Source organism: Humulus lupulus, chromosome 3, assembly GCF_963169125.1.
Source record: "Humulus lupulus chromosome 3, drHumLupu1.1, whole genome shotgun sequence".
In the NCBI taxonomy this organism is placed as follows: Eukaryota; Viridiplantae; Streptophyta; class Magnoliopsida; order Rosales; family Cannabaceae; genus Humulus; species Humulus lupulus.
This window is the reverse complement of record NC_084795.1, coordinates 255,688,921-255,704,895: the sequence shown is the minus strand read 5'-3', so window position 1 is coordinate 255,704,895 and position 15,975 is coordinate 255,688,921. Positions and strand designations below refer to the sequence as shown.

General features: G+C 30.3%; 1 protein-coding gene across 1 annotated transcript; it reads right to left on the bottom strand.

The window, feature by feature from the left end:
• Positions 1-758: 758 nt before the first annotated feature.
• LOC133821611 (cytokinin riboside 5'-monophosphate phosphoribohydrolase LOG7) lies at positions 759-5,465 on the bottom strand. The gene is made up of 7 exons (XM_062253800.1): positions 5,001-5,465; positions 3,910-4,007; positions 3,177-3,207; positions 2,915-3,014; positions 2,711-2,781; positions 1,437-1,580; positions 759-1,084 (listed from the first exon to the last, which is right to left on the bottom strand). The coding sequence occupies exons 1-7, from the start codon at positions 5,109-5,111 to the stop codon at positions 989-991; spliced, it is 651 nt and encodes a 216-aa protein (XP_062109784.1). The 5' UTR covers positions 5,112-5,465; the 3' UTR covers positions 759-988.
• Between the last annotated feature and the right edge of the window lie 10,510 nt (positions 5,466-15,975).

Below are 15,975 nucleotides of genomic sequence, written 5' to 3'. Positions count from 1 at the left end.
GACATTTATGTTAGTGGTATGCACAAAAATTATAACCCAATTTTTTTTTTATATGGTGATGTAAATTGTAGTTTCAGTAGTCTTAAAAAAATTCTAAATATTTTACAATGCCAAAAATTAAAATTTAAAATGATTAGTTACACTCGTATATATAAAGAAAAAATACGTATGTAATTGACTGTTTAAACTCTATTTTTAGTATCATAAATTATTCGGTATTTCACAAATACTGTCGAGATGTTTTCTATATATACAATATAACAAAAATTATATATATATAAAAAATTTCCCTACCTATATATAAAATTTTTTGACCAAGATGCCCCTACTAAATTGACACCCCTAAAATAAAATTTCCCTATCCTATAAATATATATATATATATATATAAATCAAACAAATCCAATTTGTATCTACGTCTAAGATTTGGCTAATCTACAAACGTAGACGATGTATTTGTACCAATGATTTGTTATTCTATTATTAGGATAAGATGATAAGATCCGTGGAATATTGTCTCTTGGTCGTCTTTGACTAGGGTTAACTCTTAGTATCATTCCAACCATTTTTATCGATCTTAGGACTAATTACAATATTATAATAATAATGCTAAAAAAATCATTCATTTCATATATCGTAGATACATAGAACAAATTAACAAAGGTGAAACTTTATCTTGAACGACATTGATGATTTCTTCACTTCTTTCACAACAAGGGAGAAGCTAGCCATAACCATAAGGCATTTGAATTTTTTGATTTGATTTTCTTTTTCTCTTCCGAGACAAAGTACACATATATGATCAATTCAATACACACACTGCTGGCTCAGTTACAAAAAAGACCCAGATCACTTCCTAAGCTGTAAAACTATATATATATAAATAATATAATAATAAAAATAACTACATATATATAGTATATATTACGTACGTGAAACCCAAAAAAGACATGTATGATTCACGTAACATGCACGTTAAATATAATTATTATGTGGCCACTTCCGACTCAGAAACATAATTTAGTCTGTCCACTTCTTCCCACACCAACTTGGAGGCTACCTCGTCATACTCCGGAGTGTATTCCTGAGATATATACACAAAATTAATGTGAATAATACAAATAATTTTCCATGAAATTCCAAGTTATGATAATTCATCTTCATCAATCGACTATGTACAATATTAATATATTATAGACTAGGCATGTAGGAACAAGTGGGAGTTATCATTATATTTATATATGGTCAATATTTATAAAATAATATACGGTCAATATCTTTATATAAAATAATGTATATATACAAGAAGGTTCAATTTATATTGTCGCTGTACCTAAACCCTATCATTCTCCTCTTAAACTGACCTAGCTAATATTGTATTTCCTTATAATAATAATAAACCATAATATATGATAGTTTATGTTAATTATTAGTACCTCAAGAAGTCTAACCAATTGTTTGGCTGTTGGAGCTGAAACGATAATACGACGTGCGGTGGGCGAAATAAAGCCTTCATCAACGGCCTTGTCGATGAAACTCAGCAACGAATTATAATATCCATCAACGTTCAAAAGCCCCACCTATGAATATTAATACCATAAAACAATAAGATTATTAATTATTTACATGATTCAATTCTTAATTATGATTAACTTTACTAATTTATATTTATATATATATATGTCAGTGTTTGAGACCTTATGCATAAACATACAACTTCTTTAACCAATAATCTCTCTCTCTTTATATAAATAAAAAGAATCTTTCTCCCATTCAAAAGGAGATCCTTTAAATATGAAATTCATATTATAGTATTTAGCATCCTTCTAAAATAATAGGATAAAAATAATATAATAATGGAATGTGTATTTAATTAAAATGCATATATTTGATCGCGCAATGGCTTATCTTTAAGTTAATCATTCTTTTCATGTGTGATTTAGAATTAAATATCACATGCAATGATTCTATACATATTATATATGCCATATGATATAAAATATATGTGTATATGTATATATGTGATGATATGGTTTATGATAAATTACATCCATCCCACTCACTAAGATTTTTGTTTTGGTTGTGATCGATGACCCGTCAAACTTTGCTTTCTAAATATTGCATATGTGGCTAAAATAAGCATACAAAAATAAAAAGGAAGCCGTGTACTTGGAAAGCATGACAAATCATACGTGTATGATAACATCACTTCACATGGAGACAAGGGAACACGGTGGAAAACATTATATAATAATTCTCAGTTAATTTTTAATTAATTATTATTATTACTTGAAACTTCTGTAATACAGTTTTTCTGAAAGGAACATCAAGTGTTTTTTTTATTTATTAATTTGTGGATCATCAATTATTACAGTCCAACAACAAGAAACATGTCCCATGTGAAAGCTTGATGTATTTTTAAGGTCTTGAAACATTATAGATAATAATATATGATGTACATGTTTTGTTTCTTCTACATATAATATAGCCATGTTTAAAGGTAGTTTTCTTTCTTGTGTCAACTACTACATAGATTAACATCCTTTCATATTGATCTTAATAAATTAACTATATATAATTGATTAGTTATAATAAACTCATCTGATTATATATTGGTCAAACTTAATTAATATTAACTACAATGGGGACCAATCACGAGCTAGGAAACTTCGTTTAGAGAAAAAAAAAACCATATGAAAGTACTTCTTACAGGTTTTCTATGGATTCCAAGCTGAGCCCAAGTTATGACTTCCAGAAGCTCTTCGAGTGTTCCATATCCACCTGATATATAATTCAAGAAGGAGAATCTTACATAAGGATTTTGTCCAAGCTAAACTCAATTATATATTATATACATGATACATATATATGTATGTATGTATCATATCATATCATATCACATCACATGCCATACCAGGGAGAGCAATGAATGCATCTGCTTGACGAGCCATCTCAGCTTTCCTTTGATGCATATCAGATACAGTTCTCACTTCTCCAACAGTCTCACCAGTTATCTGTACAATAAATTAAGCTCTCCTATATTAATAATAATCAATATATTTAATCACTTCCAAATTATACTATTAATTAATTAAATATTATCTAATGAAGAGAATATATGGCGTTATTTTATCCAAATCTCATAAGCAAGACTTTAGAAGTTTGAATATAGGTACCTCTCTAGGCATTAAGGTCTTTGGAATAACCCTGCAAAAAATAACAGGTAATCACAAGTACTAAAAGTTAGAAGATAGCTTTATTATTAAGTTGAAAATATCACAATATGTACGAATGAGATAAAAAATAATGAAGCTGGAAGAAGACAAGTCAGTCAGCCATGGCCTTAATTTCATGAAATCTTCTTTTCTTGACAAACTTTTGGGAAACTAATTATAAAGAGAAAGTTGCACTAAAAAGTTTACAAACTTTCTAAAACATTTTTCTGCCGATCACCACTTTACAACTGGAAATTTCCAGTTTTGTGCTGACACATTACAAAGATCAAAACGGATTCAACTTTAAACTAATAACAATAATATTTAGCTTTTGGTACCCATTTAAGAAATAATTAAAAAAAAAAAACTGTCCCAATTAATTAAAAAAAAAAAAGGAACATGCGCAAATGTTATTATGTCTGGCCCAGCATTTGATCCTATGCTGTCCCCCATTTGAGTTGTTTAAGAAAGGAGCCCCACTTCATAGATAGTTGGGAAGAATTTGCAAGGTTCAAGAGGTAACAAAATAATTATGTATGTTCCAACATCCTAAGTAGAAGATAATTATGTTTTTTTTTAAATAAATAAACATTTTGGCCCTTAATATTTTATTTTGATCTATATTGAAACCCATGCCATTTTATTTACTTGTATAAAACTCAAACTTCAAGACTAGACAGAGAGAGAGACAAACCCTAGAACATGGCGCCCACCATCATGAACTGCCTGAGAAACAAGACCCATCAATCCCACGCTTCCACCTCCATAGACCAAATCAATCCTTCTTTCCACCTTCAAAATTTAAAATTAAAAAAAAAAACATCGATATTAAAAACCCACAAGTACACGTGTCAAGAACCCATAATGAGAAAAAGAGTAATAATTTTAGGTTATGTATGTAAATAATTAATATGCATTGATAATAATTTCAGGCCAGAAATGACAAAGTTGACATAACATAACCCTAGATGAGGAATAAGCTAGCTAGCTAGTGAGTAAAAATAATAAATGTTCTTCATCGAACCCCATGAAAATAAATCATCAAGGCTATATTTTTGAGTTATAAAGAGTACTCATGATACTAGGGGGAGCACGTTAGGTTCCCCTGTGGAAAAGTAGAAGATTATAATTATAATTATTAATATTATTTATGTCACAAATTAAAATTAGCTTAATAAGTTGAAAATTAGAAAAAAAAAATTAAACGAGATCATGCAAGAAGGCTGGCTGCTCAACAATTCAATTGACAGACAGGTTACAGCTAGCATTATTGAATTAATCCCTTCTTATTTCTCTCTCTTTCTGATCACATGAACCCCAAAATAAAAAGGAAAAAAAATTAAAAAGAAGAAAGACCTATTCTATAGATCATCAACCCCACTTCTGAATAATCACAAGTACATACGTTTAGGTAAGAAAGAAAGAGCGAATGAGCGATTTATAATAAGAAGTTAGTAGAAAATAGTTGAAGATGAAACTAAATAAGCTGTGCTAGTAATAATAATTGTAATGCACAAGAGAAAGTAATAAAAAAAATGCATGAAATGATCGAAATAGTGAACAAAAATCCTATTTAGGTATCTGATATAGTCATTTGAAAAAGAAAAAAGAGGACTACCAAGCCATATATATTTATATAAAAGAGGAATATGTAGAAATTAAAAGGAAATGGCGGCATGGGTTTTAAAGTAAAGGAATGATCGAACTAACATTCTTTTTCAAAAGAAAAAAAGTTCAAATAAACGAAAAAAGAAAAGAAAAGAAAATGAACATATATAAATATACCAGTTCGTTTCCGAGCTCAACAGCAGCTTCCTGGTAGCCAGGTTTCTTCCCAGAACTGCTTCCACAAAAGACACAAATCCTCTTGAACCTTGATTTGGTCGAATCTTCCATATCTTCTTGCTGATCTCCTTTGTTTTATAAGTTGTTTTTTTGGTTTGGTTGTGTAGTATTGTGTTTGGTTAAGGAATGGTGATACTATATCTCTCTCCTTGGACCAGGGAGCTCACAAGGCTATAGAGAGAGAGAGAGAGAGAGAGATGGGTTGAGAAATGAAAACATAGTAAGGATTTGTTAATGAATTTATAATAAAAAGCTTCTTTGTTGTTGTATGGCTTCAGACCCACATTCATCAGTACTCGATAGCGCCTTAGGCTCTTACCCAAGTAATTAATTTGATTAATGTTATTTTTTATTATTATTATTATTATGAAGCTCCATATTCATAAATATATAAAATTATTATCCTATGGATGTTGGAAAATACGATTGTCTTTCTATAAAAAGGAATATATTACATAAAGTCGTTTCGAAATTTAGATATGGGGAGGGGTATCTCTCTTCTCTACTATTCCATTTCATTATATATTAATCTCATCGACAAGTAGTGATTCCCTGCTTCGCGCATCTAACTCAACCTTATGTACCTCTCCAATCGAGGACTGACAAGTGGTGTACAAGCGCTTAACATACTATTTAATTATTATATTACATGGAAGTAAAATATACAAAAATGTATATTTTTTTTCTTTCAATTAAAGTGCATAATACTATTGATAATTAACAATTCTAAAAAGTGTATGATGGGATAAAGTTCCAATAAATACCCACATAATTTCCATGAAAATATTTACATAGAAAACACATCATATTCACATCTACACGCGCCTAAGCAGGCAAAAAGCATATAAATTTCTAACAATAATGGTCAAAATTAATTAAAAAAAACCATTTAACATTTTCAATTAGAATTTAAATTAATTAACTCCAAACATATTAAAAAAATCAGAATTATTAAAACTCTCTTCACTGTAAAGTTACCCCCTTTGTGGCAAGGATAAAAAAATATTACCATAAAACAATAAGTAAAATCTAATAATTTTTTTAATAAAATTAATTCTTCACAAACGAATATTATTCCAATACAAAATTCATAAACTTAAAAATAATAAGCGGTGGCCGCTATTGTCTTACTCCCTCCCACCCACACAAACTTCCATCCTTCTCACAGAATTTTAATATTTAAGATTCACAATAAAATAATATACTAATCATCACGATAAAATCTATTACTATTAAGGGGATCCAACAAAATTAGATCTACAAATTTACACTTATTTAAAATTGATTAAAAAATATAAAGAAATGAAGAGAGATTATTTCTTGCTATAGTTTCAAAATTTTATGAAATGAGTTAGAAGTTGATGCTGGACTACTAATACTAATAATGTTGAATTGTATAATGCGTCTATATATTAGCATATCAGTATATCAGTCAAAAAAAATCCCTACGTGTACTTTACTTTCTGAGTAGTGGAAAAATGTAAACAAAGTTCTATCTTTAAAAAAGTGCCATTATACATATTCATACATACATATATATATATATAAAGAATTCTTGTAGCGGGTTTCACTTTAAGCTCTACCGGTAGGGCTCTCAGTATTTATAACTAGTGAACAATTTTCGGCACGATTTTTTTTTATGACCGTGTATATTGTAGCTATTTAGAGCATCCTGCAAATTTTCAGAAAATTCTGAATAGTTTACAGTACCAAAAACTAGGTTCAAACACGTTATTGCACGCGTGACTAATTTTTTTTATGCGCATGGAAAACAACATGTTTGAAACTAATTTTTGGTACTGTAAACTATTCGAAATTTGCAGGATACTCTAAATAGCTACAATAGACACAGTCATAAAAAAAGTCGCACCGAAAACTATTCGCAGGTCAAAAAATACTGAAAGTCCTACCGATAAGACTTAAAGTAAAGCCCTAATAATTATTCCTAACTCTCCAAGGAATTATTCTAGCCAAAATAATTACATTAAAAAATGTTTACTTTATGAAAATGTATGGAAGCCTTTTTAAGTCCTATTCTATTTTATGGTAATGATTTTGTGTTTTGTCTTCTTTGCATAGCATACATTCAGCTCACGTGTAAACTCCATTTTTTGGGTACGGCCGGCTACAACTTGTTGATCAAGAGAGCTCGAACTAATAATATATATAGAGACATTAAAGTTATAATAAAAATTATATGTCGTGCAGCATTTGCTACATATTTTATTAATTATATTAAACTAATAATGTATATATTTCAATGCATATATATATATACGAAGCTAATTAATATGTCTATCACATGCAATATGAATTAAGTAATTAATTATGAATGTATCTATTCGAGAGCAATTCAATGATAATTAGTGAGCTTTCATTACGTATAGAAATGGATTCTTTTCCAGTGCAAGCAATATATTATCATAAGAGAATAATTAATGTGGATGTATATATTATTCTTTCTTGAAAAAATATATATATATTATTATTAGTTAGAGACTAAGATTTCTTTTTTTTTTTTGGAAGAAAAAGATATGGTTTTGTTTTCTGTTTTTTTTTTTTTGGAACGCTAATGTTGGAGTTACAATAATATATACACAAACAGATAATAAATATAACTACTTTTAATTAATTTATTCACCTTTCTAATAATTGCTTTGCACTAAATTAAAACCAGCATTGTATCACATGATTTGCTACAATAGAAGCGAGAACATTATTCGAGTCCCTATCTATAGGAGACCCCAAATATTATAAAAAAAAAAAAAATTACGTTTTTACTAAGACTCATTATTATATATATTAATGTCCCCCAATATATTTGTCAGAAAGGACACATATTATGTTTGTTAATATTAGAACTTTACGATAAAAATAAAAAATTGTGTGACACCTACATGTAGTTCTCAACAAGATTCATGTCAATATTAAGGTGACGAGATTGATATTCTAGCTAGCTGACTCTACTAAACCTAATCCCAAATATTTCTATAATCCAAAATTTCGGCGTGACAATGTTCATTTATGTATATATATATAAAGTTATTAATCATATAATTATAATAATATATAAGTACATTTAGAATTAGTAAGTGCATAAAGCTCTTTAGACAAAACCAATTTCCACGCATGGAAACAAAATCTCCCTCATCCGTGCCATACATATTCAAGCTGTATTATTAGGGATATTTGCTGAACTTATGTTTTTCTGTTAATAATAAAATGAATTATTGAAAAAATAGAGAAATTAATAAAATAATATATTAAAAACAATAATAAAAAATATATCGATGGAAATAGAAGAAGAAGAAAAGTTGTAGTAGTTAATATGCGTGTGGAAATGCGAATACTCTTTCTGTCGAAGGGATGTTCTTACTGACTTTGTGATCATTACACTTTTACATGATTTATGCATCTTTGACTGATTGATGTGATTCACAAAATATTTTATTGATTTTTTAAGATAAAATTAAATCATTATTCGCAATTGTTTTGTTTTGTTGTTACTAATTTGTTTTTTTTTAAACAAAATTATTCTGTTAGTACTATTGTTGTTCCCGGTTCGCTCACGTAGGCTGTTAATTCATATTCATGAGTCGTGTTAAAAATTAAAACTCAACCTATTTATAATTTATAATAATTCTTCGTAAAGAACCAAATATACTGTGTATATAACCTTTAAAAACATTCATTTTCTAATAACAAGTATCTCAATAGAAATAGGAGGAGTTACAATAATAATTCAAAATATCAATTTTTATTTTTATAAGTTGTGCTTGATGATTCTTTATAGATGCAAACTCATCTATAATGGATTCAGTACTAAATTTTATAGCAATTTCTTTTTCAATGCAAACAATTAAGCAATCATTCAAAAAAATTATCTTCCATCTTGTTTCAGAGCTTTGTCTTGATAATTTTCATAATACAAAATATTTGTTCTGTAGTTGTTGTTGATACAAAAAAAGGAACAAGCCTAAGTAATCTGTCAATAAAAGAAAACATAATTGTTTTGCCTTGACACAATTCATGAATACTAGATAAATTCTGTGATTTAGGATGATTTGGAATGTCAAGCACAAAATATTGAAGTTCAATTCTTAGACATACTACTTCTTGTTCTAAGAAATCATCAAGATAGAACTTCTCTGCAAGTTTTCAAATATCATCACTCTTGAACAATTTAAATCCATCTTTAGGATCAAAAGTAGTGCTAAGAACAAGCAACTCTACTGAATGTTCATTGAATCTAGAGTTTAATTCTTGCAACAAATAGTCAAGTGTAGTAATAAAGATATCAACTCGATAATAATACATAACACTAATCTTATCTTGTTGATTTCGAGATCTTTCACCCCTTGCAATATATTGAGCATCCAAATCTGAGATATCAATTTGATGTTGCTCACAAAATGATGTAACCTTCATGAGGAAATAATCTCATCCTGAATCTCGAAAGCTCTTAAGTAGCATTTTTGTACTTACAACAATATGCATAGCATTCAAAATATCTTGTGATTGTCGTTGTAAGGCTACACAAAGAATACGAGTAATTTCCAAAATCTCTTTCATATAATATATATATCAGTTTTATTAACCTTTCGTATTGCTTTATAACAAATAATATATATTTTCTTATGAAATTTTAATTAGTTGCTGGCATGTAGTTAATTATATTAATAAATAAAATTCATGAGATATTAAAATTATAACAAATAAACCCAACAAAAAAAATTTATAACGAATAGCAAAAACATAAAAGATAATTATAACTAATTACTTGGTGGGGGACCTTGACTAGGGAGGTCTTGATTGGAAGGATATTGGCTCTAACTAGGAGAAATTTTTGGTGGAAGAGGAGGATTAAAGACCAGTATGAGGTTTTGCGCTAATGCATATAGCCGTTGCAAATATAAGCTCCACCTCCATACTATTTGTCTTCATTCATTTAGGGAAAATACTAGGGTTTAAAAAAAAAATGAAAGAGACTGACTTTGTCAAGATTACTAATAAATAATATGAGTCAATTTAATTATGGGCCTTATACATAATTTGGTTCATAGTTGTAAACTTTAAATCCAAATTTCAATTATAACATTTTTTAATTTATTATTTTTTTTATTAAATAATAACTAAGTTATTAATTAATATAACTAGGCAAAAAAATTAAGAAAAAGTTGGGTGGCCACCTCTGGCCCCCCCTTGTCTCCGTCATTGACTGTATAATCGTGCCCCCTGAATGATTTGCGATGTTAAAAATTTCTCCCGAACTATGCACGTTATTGAAATATGAGACTTCTGTTAGATTTTGTCCAAGGTGGCTAACGAATTGATGATGTAGCATTTTGCTCTTGATGTGGCAGTGCCATGTGTAGAATAATTAGAAATTTTGTCCCACGAACTTTGACTACTACCAAATTGTGTCAATTTTATTAAGACTAATTTAATTTTTTTTCTTTTTAAAAAATGATAATTAAATCCTTAAAAATTAAAAAAAATCATTTTAAAAGATTAAAAAAATAAACAATACTAAAGGTTTCAAATTATTAATTAAATAAAATTTAAATACTCAAAAATAAAAAATCTAATTAATAGCAAATAACTTTTTTTTACTTTTTCTTTTCTTTTACAATATAAAATAAATATATTTTAATATAAAAATTAAAAAATAAATCATAAAACAAAGTTTTTCTCCATTGTCGTCCTCCTCTTAAATTAAAATTTTTATTTATTTATTTAAGTCTTTCGTCCACTTTTTTAATTAAAAGGTTTTTATTTGTTTTAGTATTTATTTTAAATGTTCACTATAAAATAGTTTTAATTAATATTGTAAAAGAAAAAGTAAAAAATAGTTATTTGTTGATAATTAAAAATTTTATTTATTAAGAATTTATTAAGGGGAATTTTTAACATCGTGAATCATTCAGGGGGCACAATCATTCAGTGGTCATAGTTCGGGGGACAAAATTTCTATTTATTCTAAAAAAATTATGACCAATTTAGCCTGTTTATAAAGGGAATATATTTAATTTGATATTTTTAGAGTGTGCTTTATAAGATCATATTTAATAAATAAGTTCAAATATGTTATTTTAATTCATAATGACTATTTAGATGAGTAGATTACTGTAACACCCTAAACTCCAAGGACCGTTATGGTGTGCCTTGTAAACAGTGCTAAATTCGCTAATCGAGTTATTTGGCTAAAATCGTGTAACTAAGTATGACTAGCGGTTTAGGGATTAAAAATTTTGGTTAAGATATAATGTTTCATTAGAACGTTTATTATATACATTGGGATCACAAAAATATAATTTAAAGGTCTATTACAAGAAAATATTTACAACCAGCCGGTCTAAACGGCAAAACAGGGTTTAACCCTAGCTCCTCTCCTTCAAACCTCGGCAGTGGCGGTCGAGCAGCTGCATATGTACACATCGCCACCTAAGCTCTCCAACTCAAGGATGGTCCAGCTTTCTTTTGTCTTTACCTGCACCACATAGCACCCGTGAGCCGAAGCCCAACAAGAAAACTCAATATGCTCATGAACAGTAATAACATGTCATCAAATCATAAGGCACACGCCTAGTAGATATAGCCCTAGTCAAGCAGGCAAACAAATCCATGTAATGATGGGTATCCAGGATAAAGAATCATGTCCTCCTGATGGGATGACTATCAAGTCAATCACAATCAGATAAGTGAATTATCACTGGTGGTTCCGGTAACCATACCGGGTTGATAGCCCTGAATAAAAGAGTGACAGTGGTACAAGTCACTAAAGTGGGTTCCGTTCCCTTTATAAATAAGTGATCATTTCACAAGCTTCAACAGGATAGGTGCATGATGATTAGTCACCAACATAACATTCCTCATGACCCTAGAGTCATAACTATGGAACATTGTTCCTTAGCCATGTGACAAGCAGTCACCTAGGCCTTAGGCCCTAGCTCTGAGTAACTAGTCCTAGACTAGCCAAGCGCTTATAATTTTCATCGACCTTCGGGTCGGTCCAGCATTAATACCCCATATGAGTCATTCAACGCTGATATCGATTAGATCTAATCTTCATTCGGCCCTGCGTCCTCGACGCTTATGCCGTTTCTGACTCTCAAGTCAGTGATACGCGGCCAGTGCCGATCCTGAACAGTTGGTGCCACACACAAGTAAGCAATGCTACCAAACATATATCATATGTCAAATATCCGAATATAGGACATTCAGCATGCTTGCTTAACAACTATCAGCATAATTAGGACCATGCATAAACATAGAGGCTCAAGCTCTGAACAATCTCATATTCAATACTCAAAGCATGCCCTAGTCACATGTTTCTCGTGCGACACATGCATCACATTTAATCACATGTCATGCCTCAACAATAACCATGCATGTCACATTTAAGTATCTAACATGCATCAAGAATAACCATGCATGTCACATATACACAGGGTGCAGTTTTCTTACCTTTGATTCGAGAGAGAATTAATATAAGAACGACTCTTGAGAACGATCAACCTTTAAGCCTTTAGCGGTTACCTAGTCATAACCAAATATGGGACACCATCAATAAAATGAACACCAAAGGTTCCCAAACCAAGATCTAGCCTCCGGGACATCAATCCCCACTAATCCGGGTAGTGGGAACAATCCCGAGGCCTAAAACCAAGTTCCCGGGGCCAAAACACTCAAACGGGCTCAACTTGTCCAAGGGCTGCGGCCCTCAGCCACTCCAGGAGCAAGGGCCGCGGCGCCCTACACCTAGGGCCACGGTGCCCAGCAAGGCCAAAGCCTCCCCAGCTGCTTCTTCGAGCTAGGGCCGCGGCCCCCAACCCAGAACCATCCATAAACCCGTTTCCCATCATCCCAAACACCCAAAAAACATACCTAAACAGTTCCAAATCATCAAATCAAAGTTTCCAAGCTTCCCCATGATCCAAAACCATCAAATCCCGATGCTCAAACGAACCAAAAACTCAACGATTCACAAAGTCCAATTCTAAGCTTAATAACTTTAAAAACTTAAAACTTGAATTACCTCAAATTGAGTTGTTTCCAACTAAATCCTTCGGCTAATAAGCTTCCAATATTTCCTAAGATCGCTATGCATCGATCCTCGCTTGATCCCGACTCCTAGAACTTAAGATTTATTCGAAAATGCTTTAAATGGTAAAATGAACTATCAGGAAGAGGGAGAGAGATTTTCTAACGTATGGTTTTATCTGACAAGCTATTTCAAGCTTAAGTAACCTCAAATAAAACTCAATGCTCGGGGTCCCAAAAACACCCCTAGGGACATTATAGTCAAAACTCCCGAAATTTCCTCTTGATCTCAATAACTCCCAATTTATCATTAAATAACATCCTCATAACTCAATATCCCAATAAAAGACCTCCGTTATGACAAAACCGCTAATCAATAATATAAGATCGTCTCATGCCGAGTAGTTCGAATATATCTCCATAATAATGGGATCTCATTCACAAATCACAATATGCATCCAAATATACAAATCTTCCCTCAATATGCCCTTATAATTAAAAATGAACCCATATACATGCATTTACCATCATATAATAATATAATTCACATAAACATGCATATAATCATTAAATATCATAATAAATCAATTATAGCCCTTCCGACCTCCTAATCAAGGTCCTAAACCTTATTAGGAAATTTGGGGCATTACAATTACTCATTTAACTTATGTAATATTCAAAATATAAGTAAGTATATACCAAAATAGGACGGTACATAGCTATATTTATATCTATAGTAATTATATATGTCATAATTTGTACTTAATTGTGTTAAATGAATCAATTTTGAATTTAGCATGATTTACCTGATTTTGATAAGACATTTAATCGTGTTTAATCTAATTTAATTTGTACATATTTATTTTAAACCAAAATCCGTTGATTTCGTATTGCTTTTTATCGTGTCATGACTTATATTGTGATTCCTACTTTTAAATTTGTCTCATTTTTGTATTTATAACCTAATCATTTTATCTATAAACGGTCCAAACACACGATAAAAACGAATTAAGCCACTTGATTATATATATATATATATATATCGATCGAACATGGTCTAAGGCCACCGACCAATGTAATTGCCAAGTTTGATCATGTTCACATACTGTAACGTGTGTAAGGAAATAATTTTTTGGCTATAATAAATAATAAATAAGATATATTATCTATTTTAAATCTTGGGTTAAACCAAATAAGACAAGACACTCACACGGTTGTGGAATAGTCAAAAGAAGAGTAGCCAATTCTTGAGACTTAAAAATAAAACATAATTGTAACCTTATGATTTGACTTAAATACTCAAGCATTTGTAATCTAAAAATAATAGATACGATCCAAATATCCAATCCCGTGTGACAATTATTTTGGTAACAAATTAATCAAATATATTTGTATACTATTTAAGTTGCGTATTGATGACCCTAATAACACCGTGTTGAAACATATTTTGCAATCCTTATGATGTTCACGTATAAGTACATATATTATAATTAAACTTATATCACAAAATGTGCTGGACCTTCCACTTAATTAATTACCATACAATTACACCAAAACTAGTCTGCACCTTTTTTTTCTTTTTCTTATAGAAACGTATTCCAAGACGTGAGATAGGCCCATATATCTGTTCTAAAATTCTTTCCAAATAATCAATATATTTATTGTATGAAAAAGGAAAACGTTATATCGATCAACATAACACTTGCTTAAGTCTTTAATTTAATTTAAACACTACAAAAAAAAGTCCTTAATTTATGACTGAATAGTTATGTCTAATTAAAAAATGTAACTTAGCAGATTAGGATCTGACCAAACGGAACTTCTTTTGGTTAGAGTACTTAATCAGTTGAATTCTGTGTTTTGTTTTTCTTTATCCTTTTTTGATTGGTTGTACAGGAGCACTAGTATCAACATTTCGAGCAGAAGAATTTATTATTGTACTCATGACTTTGTAACATCAAAATGAGCTAGAAGTTACTTTTGCTTATATTAAAATTTTATAATCTAATTTTACAAAATAACTCCTTTTTTATATATGTTAGTGGCAATTCCCTTTCAATATTAACATTCATAAATTAACTAAATATATGCTTAAGTTAGATATATAATAAACTATCTTAGGCCTTATCTGTAATTTTCTTACCGTTCAATTTTAATAATTATGTAATTTAATTGATGAACAAAATAAAGATGACACTGTAAATTGAGCATAGATCAGAATCAGAAATTAAAGCCCTGCCGACACGCGGACGTGGATCAATTGTGACCATCGATTTCTTCCTACGTGCGATGACATCATGAGCTAGTGGGATTTTAAGATGAACGTACGGCCGAAAAGTAATCAGACATAGGGAACTATTAAAGGGGTCCACACAATCGAACACAATCACGCACACGTGGAGATTCGAGGTCGTAGGGAAGATCGAACACAAACACACGTGCGACAAGCCGTCGGCAGCGACCAACAACTTGAAGTTGAAAGAAAAGGTGGAGACGAAAGATGAAGTCTGCTAGCTTTGGAGTTTGTAGGACTGGTCATTAGAGAAGAAGACGAACAAGAAATATATAGGTGCAGTTTGCTTTGGACCGTGTGCTATTGTCTGTATACATATATATATATTTAATTTCCTGAACAAAAGAACATATCCATACTTGATAAAATGGATATGAGATAAAGTGAAAGAAGATGACATATATTTATTCAAGTCTTTTCATTGCAAAAACTCTGTTCTTGGAAAAGATAATTGTATAGTGTTCATTTATGAGCCATCAACCATCTTACATATATTTGTTTTTTCAAGGGAATGGAAGTCTAGTCTATCTCTTCAATTTTATCTTTTTACAACTTTGTGCCATCATTTTTCAATTGCAA